A 10,628-nucleotide genomic window follows, 5' to 3' on the forward strand; every position below is an offset into this window, starting at 1 on the left:
AGGAATCCTACCAGCATGGTGAGCAGCCCACAGACAGTGAGCCAGAACTCAGCTGGTGTTTGTCTAGATGCTCTTGGAATAACTTACTAGCTGTCCCTGAAAGGGGGTGTTTAAACCTTTGCCAGCTACCTTGCTCCAGCTGGCCACAGGAGGGTAGGCAGCTGCTGGAGACACTCAAACTATGAGTGAGGTGTTAATTGGTCTAATTGAAGCACCTGTAACTCTCCATAAACAACCCTCACCCAGCCAAACAGCTGGAGCTTTCAAAACAGTGCCTGCTATGCCTTTGTAATGCCTCACCCAGGAGATGGCCTGGACTCTCTCTGTACCTCTAGGGCATCTAGTCAGCCCCCTGCCTGGCCACAGCACCTTCCAGCTTGGGGGCTCAGAGCTCTTCATGGACATGAAGCCTCATAACTCCCCAGGGAGGTAGGTTGTGGTTAGTGGGATCATCTCCAGCTACAGAAAGTGAAGTGCAGAGAGGAAGTGACTTGCTCCACATCACCCTGTGTGTTTGGGGGAAGAGCTGGAACAGAACCTAGGATACTTGTTGCTTTCTCTAGCTTTAACCACTGGGATATGCAGCCTTCCAGAGAGGAGACCGGAACCTGAGTCCTCCATCTCAGACCCCTAACCCAGGGGTTCTCAACCTTTTTCTTTCTGAGCACTCCCCAGCGCCCCCCCTCCCGGATGCTATAAAGACTCCATGGCCGAGCTGTGCCATAATAACTGGTTTTCTGCATAGGGCCCCCTGCAAAGTTAGATTGCTCAGGCTTCGGCTTCCACCCTGGATGGTGGGATTCAGGGCCCTGGGCTTAAGCCCCATGCAGTGGGGCTTTGGCTTTCTGCCCTGGGCCCCAGCAACTCTAATTCTGGCCCTGCTCAACAGACCTCCTGAAACCTGCTTGGGGGGGCCCCCCATGGGGCCCTGGACCCTGGTTGAGAACCACTGCCCTAAGCTATGCTCTCTATTTTTTCATATATATTTGGGGGTTGGGGAGGCAGAGGTGGCCTGATTGGCATATCTGTCCACATTCTCCACTAGCTGTATTCTGTGCAATTGTACCAAAGTCCAGGAGGGTGTGAAGAGCTGGGCAGATTTGACCCAGACATTTTTAAAGGGAAAGGGCAGCAGCTGCTCCTGTGTAAGCCAATCCCAGAAGCACAAACGATTCCTCAAACTAAGGATTTAAAATATACTGGCTAACTTCCCGAAAGAGGGAGGGTTAAGGGCTGAACAGCCAATGCCAGCAGCTGGGACTGGCCGACAGGGGATGGAGCACTCAAAATTGCCCTGATCTGTTCATTTCCCTCTGAAGCACCTGGCACTGGGCAATGTCAGAGGCAGGATACTGGTCTGGCTGGACCATTGCTCTGACCCAGCTGGCCGCCCTTATAACTGAAGGGGAGGGATGCTTCTAGGAGTGCTGCATCCTTGTGTATCTTCTCTCCCCTGGCACTAGAGGGGGAACAGGAATCTCTGAGTTGGGGGACTCGGTTTGATCTGGGAGGGTTTTAAAAATCAGGGGAAGGAGATGCTAAATTCAGGCATGGAGGGGGGCAGGGAAGGGTATTCAAAGTGCTGTGAGATCCTGTCATGGAGGCTGCAGGCGTGGGGCTGGCTGCTCCTAGATCTCAGGGAGGCCAGGAGCTTGAGGGGGTGGCACAGGCTGGCCTGGCTAAAACCTCCCGACTGGCACTGGAAGGGGCAAAAACCCAACCAAGCTCCAGCGGGGGGGCTTCCCCCAGGGCAGCTGATTCCATCGTTGTTCTCTTGGGGGGGGGGGGGAATCTTGCCCCCCGGGGGCTCCCTGAAGGGGTTCCCCCCTCGACCCCCTGCTGCGCCGCGCGGTTCAGGCCATTTGTAGAACGATAGTAAAAGTTTCTATTAATACCCGGTCCCGCTCGCCAGCAGCAGCAGCAGCGGCAGCCCCAGCCCGGGCGCTGAGAAAGGGATTCCCTCTGACGTCCTCTGCTAGGATACCAAACAAACACAGCAAAGACAAGACCATATATGGCTAAGTGCGTCACAGGAACTCCAGCTGGGCGGGGCTAGGGATCCCCTCCCCTTTGGCCCCTTAAATCGCCCCTTTCCCCCGGGGGCAGCGGGGCGCCCGGCTCAGGGGGACCCCAGGCAGGCCAGGGTAAGGGATTGGCCGAGTTTGGGGCCCTGGGGTGGCCCCTGTGCCTGGTTTTGGGGGCGTGGGGAGGACTCTTCCTGGTTACGTCAGGAGAGGACCGGCCCCTCTTGTATAAATACCGAGAGGCTCCGAGCGTGGTTCATTCATAAGTTGCGAGGGGAGCCGGAGCTGGAGCTTCTCTGCCGAGCGGGGAGACGGTGCCACCTGCACGGGACAGGGCTCCAGGGGACCCCAGCGACCCCCCCACACCCCCGCTTTGTGGGGCTCGGGCCTGCGAAGACGCCGCATCGCCTCTGGATTGTGCTGCCTTGGGGCGGGGGCTGCTGGATTATTTCGGGGGGGTCGGTGTTTGGAGTTACCCCACTAGCTGCGAAGGGGCTTGGGACCCCTTCCCCGCGGATGCGGCTTTGAGGGGAGAAGACGCGTGGAGCAGGAGTCTCGGAAGCCGGGAGTCTTCTCGCCCTCTCCAGCGCAGCTTCCGCGGCAGGGAGCTGGGCGCGGGGGGCTGCTGAGCCGCGGCCCGCGGAGCTCGTGTCCCTGCGCACCCCGGGGGCTATGCCGCTTTGCCGGTGAAGGCGGAAGAGGGGGAACCGCCGGGCCCCGCTGCCCTGCCGGCGCGGAGCGGCTCGCACCCCGCGCCTGCCGGACTCCGCCGCTCGCAAACGGGACTTTGCCGCCACTTCGCTTCTAGTCTAACCGGCTCCCCCTGCCCCGGGGTCGCAGCCTCCCCTGCCACCAGCCTTGGCTTCCAGGCGCCCCCAGCGTGGCCACAGGCTTCCCCCTGTGCCCAGGGAGATGTATCAGGGCTTTCCCGGAGACTACGACTCCGCCTCCCGGTGCAGCTCGTCCCCTTCGGCCGAGTCCCAGTACCTGTCCTCGGTGGATTCTTTCGGGAGCCCCACGGGCGCCGCCGCCTCGCAGGTAAGGGAACGGGGGTGCCTGGGGGGAGCTCCTTGGGGAGGTGGGGTGTTGTGGGATGACTGTCACGGTGCCCGGTGACATAGTACACAGCGATGGGGGAGGTGTACCCGGGAGGTCCGGCTTAGCGATGGTGCTGGGGGCGATGGGGCCCAGGGACGTATAGGGGTATGGTAGCCGGGGTGCCCAGGGATGCGTGGGGGAGGGGGAGGCGATGGTGCCCAGGGATGTAGGGGACATGGTACCCAGAGTGCCCAGGGATTCAGGGGGCGATGATACTTGGGTGTGTGTGGAGAAGCCATGGTAGCCGGGGGGGTCAGGGATGCAGGGGGCGATGGGGCCCAGTGATGCGGGAGGCAATGATACTTGGAGCGGGGGGGGGGCTGGAGAAGCCATGGTACCCAGGGGACCCAGGGCTGTGGGGGGCATGGTACCCAGGGATGCAGGGGGCGATGATCCTGGGAGGGGGGTGCGTGGAGAAACCATGGTAACAGGGGGACCCAGGGATGCGGTGGGCATGGTCCTGGGGGGCAGGGATGCGGGGGGCATGGTACTCGGGGGGGCCCAGGGATGCCGGGAACGATGGTACCGGGGAGGCGATGCTTCTGGGGGGGGGGTGTGGAGAAGCTATGGGGGCCGGGGTGCCCAGGGATGCGGTGGGCATGGTCCTGGGGGGGGGCAGGGATGCTGGGAGCGATGGTACCGGGGGGGGCGATGCTTCTGGGGGGGTGGAGACGTTATGGGCCCCGGGGGGGCAGAGATGCGGGGGGCATGGTACCCGGGGGGGCCCAGGGATGCTGGGAGCGATGGTACCGGGGAGGGTGATGCTTCTGGGGGGTGGAGAAGCTATGGGGCCCGGGGTGCCCGGGGATGCGGGGTACCTGTCCTGGGGAAGCCCTGTCCTCTCTCCAGTCCGCGTTCCGAACTCCCCCGCGTTACGCGCTTGGCCGGGAGGGGGGGGGTGGAACGTGGGGAGAGGGGGGCGGGGTTGTGCGTAACGTGTGACGCGCTGGAACCCTCCGCGCTGACGTGAGGCACGCACGGCGCTTTCCTCCGCCCCCTCTGGCGCGCGGGTTATTTTGGAACGCGGGGGCCGCCCCCGTTGCTAAGGGGCGGGTGGGGGAGCCGAGCCCGCTGATTGGCCTGGCAGGCCACGCCTCCTTGTTGGACGCGGGGGGGGGGGGAAGCGGAGCAGGAGCCAGAGCTGGCCCCCTGTACAGCCCATAATAATCCCCACAGCCGAACCCGGGGAGGCGGGGGGCTGGCCCCCAGTGTGTGTGTGTGGGGGGGGGGCAGGTTCCCCCCCCCCCCGGCTGGCTGGTGATAAATCCGGGGGAGCTGCTGGCTTCACCCCTTGTTTGATGCTGGGGGGGGGGGGTCGGTGATGCCCCCAAGCTGTGGTGACCAGAACGCCGGGCAAGCAATGGAGAGCCCCCCCCACCCCCCCAGTCCTTTGGGGTTGTGGGCACAAGGGGCTCCCTGCCCGGGATTCTCTCCCTGCACTGGGGTCAGTGACCCCACCGGGCGTGGGGCAGGGACAGGCCCTTTCTCCAAGGATGAGGGGGGCGGTCAGCAAACCCCGGGCACCAGGAAGCCCCCAGGGATGGGGGCCAGGACAGGGGGGCAGCTGGTCATGTCATGGCCCCTGTCAGAAGGGAGCTGGCTGGAAAACGTGCGGCCTGTGCGGGGGGTGGGGGGTGTGGGCCGTGTCTCTATAAGCAATCCCCATTCCCGTCCCACTAACGCCTCGCCCGCGGCGTGGATCGCTGCGTTATTGCCAGGGCACAGGCTGGGGAAGGAATCCCACCGGCAGATCCCAAAGATCGGCCCAGCAGGGACAGGAGGGTTATTTTTAGGCTTGTGCTGACCCTGGCGCTCTGAGGCCTGAAAAAGACCAAAGTCTGGGACGGCAAAGAAAGGTCTCCTCTGCTCCAGAAAAAGAGCAGCCCCCGCTGCTTCCTCGAGCCTGCGTGTGAGAGGCGCACAAAGCCCCTCTTCTGAGACAAGGGAGGGGAGCGCACGGCGGCTCTGCCGGAGCCTGACCTGCCTTCTCTGCAGAGCCATTTATAGCTGGGCCCTTTGGTCTGGGGTGTCCTGGGGTCTGGTAACCTACAATAAACTAATCCAGGAGCCGGGGCTACTTGCGTAGGACAGCGGCCCTCTCCTAGTGCCTGGGGTTGGTAGCTGAGCACCTGATCCAAGGTGCCAGCAGGGAATGGGGCTGGTGGGTCGCAGCCCAGTTCCTTCTGCCCAGGTGCCCACATTAAGCTGCCCCCTGACTGTTGCTAACTGCCCCCCCCCTTTGGCTCTCCTGGATGGGATGGGTCCCAGGGATTGAATTCGGCACACCCCCCGGGGGCAGGGCGGGGGGATGTCAGTACAGTGCAGCGGTTAGGCAATGCTTACATGTCTCGGGGCTGGCAACTCAACTCACCAGCAGCCATCATGAGGGCAGAGGAACGTGAAACCCACTGCCCGGCTTTGGTCTCCGTGTCAGGCCTGACCGTGTGTCATGGCAAGTGCTGGCTGGCAGATGGGCCTGCAGGTGGGCTAGGATGCACCTCCCCGTGCTGGGTCACGGCTGGGGGGGGCTCTGGATTACTGGGGGGGGAACTCTAACTCTCTGGGAGGCAGGCGGTAGTGGGCACTGGTTGCCCCAGGCTGGGATTAGGGGAGACGTGTCCATGCCATGCTCTTGGCCCAGCCCCTGACCACCTTCTGTGTCCTTGTGTTTCAGGAGTGCAGTGGCCTCGGGGAGATGCCCGGCTCCTTCGTGCCCACAGTCACTGCCATAACGACTAGCCAGGACCTGCAGTGGTTGGTGCAGCCCACACTGATCTCTTCCATGGCCCAGTCGCAGCCTCAGGGCCAACAGATGTCTCACCAGCAGCAGCAGCCGCCACCTGCAGTGGACCCCTATGACCTGCCCGGGACCAGCTATGCCACCCCGGGGATGGGCGCCTACGGCGCTGGCCCCTCAACATCCGGAACTGCTGCCCCATCGCCCCGCTCCGCTCGGGCTCGGCCCCGGAGGACACGGGAGGAAACGGTGAGCTGGGCGGACTTGGGGGACATTCTTCTTCTGTCGAACTTCCTCTGGGGCATCAGCAATGAGGTTACTAACTCCATCACTTACCCCCCTCACTGTGCCCCCTGGGAACCTGGCATCTGAGTGCCTGGTTAGTGGGAACCGCACCCAGCCACGTAGGGCACCCACGCCACCAGCTCGGCTCCTCGGCCTGCATGGCAGGGCTGAGTGGGCACAGGAAGGGGCAGCATGATTTGGGGGGAGGGCTGCCAGTCCCAATGCGAGACGCCTGGGGGCTGCCCCAGACAGAGTGATGTGGCTGGGAGTCTGGCTCAGCTGTGCCCCCAAGATGGGGAGAAGCTATAGGACTCCGTCCCCAGCTGGCATAACCCAGTGATTCCTGCTGCTCTGACACAGGCTGCAGGGCCTTAGCAAATGGGGTATGGATATGGAGTGTACAGTCCCCGGTCCCCTGGGAACGAGAGCTGGTCTCCCCCAGTGGCTGTCTAGCAGCTGAGAGCTTGGTGCGGTTCCTAGCCAGACTGGTATCCCCATGGTGGGTGGGGAAGGGAGGGGGCCACAGACTGCACTGGCGCGTAGGCAGAGCTCCCCATAACATGGGGCTGAGAGAGGCCCTGAACACAGAGGGGTGGGGCTGAGCTACCTGGCTATGCTGCATGAGAGGGTAGGTGGGGAGGGCCCTGGGCCGGAGCCCCTGTCTGACCAGCCCCCTTGGTTCTTGCAGCTGACGCCGGAGGAGGAGGAGAAGCGACGCGTCCGCAGGGAGAGGAACAAGCTGGCAGCGGCCAAGTGCCGGAACCGGCGCCGGGAGCTGACGGACCGGCTCCAGGCGGTGAGTGCTCACGGGGCCCCATCCCATGGCTCCCTGCACCCCCAGCCGTGGCTCTGATGCCGCACGCAGCACAGGTGCATGGTGGAGTTAGCGGTGAGCTCACTCCCTGCCCGTGCTCAGAGCAGCAGTGGTGGCTCCCTGTTCTGGTGCCGCAGCTGTCTGGGTGCTAGCATGGCAGCTTGGGGCGAGCGCCTGGGGAAGGTGGGCGTCTTCCAGGGCCCTTTGCTGTGGGGGGAGGCAGTCTGGTGGGGGCGGGGCACAGTCTAGGCCTGCCACCTCTGAGGTACAAAAAGCAGGACATCCAGGATGATCCCGAGCCTGGCCAGCTGGTTCCTCAGGGCAGCTACCTCCCAAAAGGGATGGTCCTGGGAATAGCTGGGTGGGTGGCACCTTTAGCTCAGTCTCCCCGATAACACAGACCAGCCCCTTGAAGTGGCAAGCGTGGCACTGCCAGTGCCGGGCGCATCGTGCTGCTGCTTGTGCACCCAGTGCATCTCTCGCTTGCCAGCCCCAGGGAGGGGAGCTGTGCCAGGGACGGGGGTAATAGCATGGTGGGGGGTGGAAGGAGGGTTCCTGAGACTGGAATTGACGCTTCGCTGGGTCTACAGTAGCAATGCGCTCTGCGACCCGGGGGTTGGCTGCGAGGGGGTGGCTTGGGGCATCGGGGTGCTGGGGTGCTGACTCCCGGGGAGGGGGCGGTGTGTGTAGAGCAGACTCCCAGGCTGGCATAGCTTGGGGCCCGTAGTCCTGTTCTTCCTGGCCCCGCTGACCTTGGCTCCCCCCTCCCCCCCAGGAGACAGACCAGCTGGAGGAAGAGAAGGCAGGGCTGGAGTCCGAAATCGCCGAGCTGCAGAAGGAGAAAGAGCGCCTGGAATTTGTCCTCGTAGCTCACAAACCCGGCTGCAAAATCCCTTACGAGGACATGCCCGAGCTGGGCGGCCAGCCCGGCCCGTCGGCTGAGGTGAGCTCTCTGGGGGTGCCCGTCAAGGACGACCCGTTCGGGCCAGCTGCCTACCCGTCTGTGCCCCTCCACTACCAGCAGAGCCTTGGCGTGCCGGCGCCGGGCGCGGCGGGCCCAGCGGAGGTAGCGTTTTCTAGTTCTTACTTTACACATGGTGAGCTGCTCAGCGACCCGTACCCTGTTAACCCTTCATATACATCTTCGTTTGTGTTCACCTACCCAGAGGGATCTACCTGCGGAGCCACACACCAGCGGAACAGCAGCAGCGACCAGTCCTCGGACTCCTTGAATTCTCCCTCGCTACTCGCTTTGTGAAACATATAAACCAAACAAAGCCAATCAAACCCACACATGCCAACGGGGTGTGTGGGGGGGACACACGCTGCAAACTGCCAGCCTGCAGCCGCACGGCCCGTGTGTGCCATTAGTTAACTGAGGGGACGGCGCGGGGGACCCCTCCCCACCCCCTCCCTTGCTGACACTTTTTTGGGGGACTTTTGGTTTTAATCGGGCTGGAGGAGCAGGAAGCTTTGGCACCGCCGCTATGAGCCGGGATGGATTGTGGAGCTGGGCCTGGCTCGCGGGGGCTGAGCCTCGTCTGTCCGGGGGCTAGTCTGACCCGGCTGGGGGCAGCAGATTGTGCGGCGTCCTTTCCCCTACCACCGACTGTGAGCAGCTGACCAAGGGACGGGACCTTGTGGGGAGCAGGCTGGGGGTTGGTTCCCCCCCTCCCCCATTGACTCACTTCCAAAATACCTCCCCACTCTGCATCTTGTGGCTCCTGGCTGCCCCCCTGCAGGAGTGTGGCTCTGCCTGGGCTGGGGGGCAGCTGTGAAGCACTGAGGCAGGGACCCGTGTCCCCAGCTGCCTCCACTCTTGCTCTGAGGAGCTCCGTGGCTACAGCAGGGGGGCACTGGCTCCCTCCCTGTGGGCTGAGCCAGAGCCCCCTGGCCTGGGCTGGGCGGGAGCTCGGCCTGGTGCTGCCTCTGGCTGTCCGAGCCACCCTGCCCCCTCGGTCTCTGCCCTTGCTCGGCTTTCCCGGTGGGGGAGCTGGGGAGTGCGGCTGCAATGGCAGGAGGTGGCCTGGGGCCCGTCCGTCCCCCTGAGATACTGTGAACGGCCCCCGCCCCTTGTACAGCCCCTGCTTTCGCTGCTGTTGTGAGCATGTGGTGTGCGTGTCCCCCCACCCCCCACAGGCTGCAGCCCCTCCGCCCCTAAACTGGCCCATGTGGGGGCTGAGCCCTCCCTTCTGGTGGCTTTTACCCCCATCATTACACCCCCCGGGGGGCTCTTTGCTGCCACCATGACCCCCCCATGGGAACCCCATGTTCCATTGACCCCCAAGCCTCCAACAGCAAGGGCCTGATGATGCCATGGGAAAGACACCAGGTGCCACCGCGCCCCACTGCAGGCCTTGTGGGGCTGCGAGACCATGCACGGGCCAGAGAGCCAGGGGCGGCTCTAGCGATTTCGCCACCCCAAGCACGGCGGCACGCCGCGGGGGGCGCTCTGCCGGTCGCCGGTCCCGCGGCTCCGGCGGACCTCCCGCAGGCGTGTCTGCGGATGCTCCACCGAAGCCGCAGAACCAGCGGACCCTCCGCAGGCACGCCTGCGGGAGGTCCGCCAGAGCCGCCTGCCGCCCTCCCGACGACCGGCAGAGCGCCCCCCCCCCCGCGGCATGCCGCCCCAAGCACACGCTTGGCATGCTGGGGTCTGGAGCTGGCCCTGCAGAGAGCCCATCCCTGCTGGCAGCTTTAAGCCCTGGGCCTCAACTCTGGGAGGTGGGGTCCCTCCTGCTCCTCGGGGTCCTGTGCCCAGCCTGCCCCGACCTCTCCTGCTGGGGGAAGAGTGGCAGTGCCGGCTCTCCCCCAGTTCAGCCCTGGGGGGGATCTCCCTGGGCTCGCTGAGCAGGGGCTGCCCTGCCGTCCCCTGTAGCTAGCGCCCCCACGTGTGTAGACCTGCCGCCGCTTTGGGCCGTGCCGTCCGCCCCGTCGTCGCCAGCGCGTCGAGCGGGAGAGCCGTGTTGCTTCTATCGCCGGGGCCTGGGCCGGGCCAGTCGCCGCGTGCCGTGTGCCGTACCCTCGTGACCAAGCTTTGCCCGTGTTTCGCTTTGTTCTGAGCGCTGGAGGGGGGGTTGCTGCGGCGTTTTGCGTCTGGGACAGCGCTGGGGGATGGGGAGAGTTTAGGGTTTTTTTTATGATTATTTTCCTGTGCTGTATTTTGTGACTTGTGTTTATTGGGCGGCTGGGGGGGGGGCCGTGGCAATGCCCAGCGCCCCTCCCAGCCTGCGCTGACTCCTCTGCAAAGTGGCCAATAAAAACAGCTTTGAACGTGCACCGTTTTTATTCACCCCAGATCTGTTTGTCGAGCCAGGCCCGAGCCCGGTCGTGTCACCCCAGCGTCTGCTTGGCTTGCTCCTCCCCTCAGTGCCTGTCCCCCGCGGGGCAGGGGGCCCTGCCCTGAGAGCCCCAGTGGTGGTTTCTGGGGTGCTGAGCCCCTCCGCAGGGCCTGCGGCTGCACCCCTGTGCCCTTCCCTGCCTGTTATAGGGGTGATCAGTGTGGCAGGGTTAGCCCCGTTCAGCTTCCTGTGGGGGGGAGGGTGTCTCCCAGCCCAGGCCCTGCTCCTCACTCCCCTTACAGGGCAGGGGGGCAGCTGGCTGGCCCTACCTCCGTCTCCTAGCGGCTTCGCTAAGGGAAGCTCCCCTTCCGGCTCAGGGTGCAGGCCCT

At 64.2% G+C, this 10,628-nt stretch overlaps 1 protein-coding gene across 6 annotated transcripts; it reads left to right on the forward strand.

Moving 5' to 3' along the window:
- The first annotated feature begins 271 nt into the window (after positions 1 to 271).
- On the forward strand, positions 272 to 9,415 carry FOSB (FosB proto-oncogene, AP-1 transcription factor subunit). 6 transcript variants are annotated; one of them, XM_044989278.1, is made up of 5 exons: positions 2,103 to 3,062; positions 5,797 to 6,108; positions 6,833 to 6,940; positions 7,734 to 7,901; positions 8,125 to 9,415. In XM_044989278.1, the coding sequence occupies exons 1-5, from the start codon at positions 2,937 to 2,939 to the stop codon at positions 8,188 to 8,190; spliced, it is 780 nt and encodes a 259-aa protein (XP_044845213.1). In that variant the 5' UTR covers positions 2,103 to 2,936; the 3' UTR covers positions 8,191 to 9,415. The 6 variants fall into 6 exon arrangements, with proteins under 6 accessions (XP_044845212.1, XP_044845213.1, XP_044845211.1 ...); XM_044989276.1 differs by having other exon boundaries at positions 2,113 to 3,062; positions 7,734 to 8,024; positions 8,125 to 9,414; XM_044989277.1 differs by lacking the exon at positions 2,103 to 3,062 and adding an exon at positions 272 to 429 and having other exon boundaries at positions 7,734 to 9,412.
- Positions 9,416 to 10,628: the final 1,213 nt, after the last annotated feature.

This window comes from Mauremys mutica, chromosome 15 (assembly GCF_020497125.1).
Source record: "Mauremys mutica isolate MM-2020 ecotype Southern chromosome 15, ASM2049712v1, whole genome shotgun sequence".
Taxonomy (NCBI): Eukaryota; Metazoa; Chordata; order Testudines; family Geoemydidae; genus Mauremys; species Mauremys mutica.

Excerpts from the sequence above, each read along its gene's own strand:
- FOSB (XM_044989273.1), top strand. The coding sequence starts at position 2,937 with ATGTATCAGGGCTTTCCCGGAGACTACGACTCCGCCTCCCGGTGCAGC. Across the intron at positions 3,063-5,796 it reads CGGGCGCCGCCGCCTCGCAG|GAGTGCAGTGGCCTCGGGGA; the intron begins GTAAGGGAACGG and ends CTTGTGTTTCAG. Across the intron at positions 6,109-6,832 it reads GGAGGACACGGGAGGAAACG|CTGACGCCGGAGGAGGAGGA; the intron begins GTGAGCTGGGCG and ends TGGTTCTTGCAG.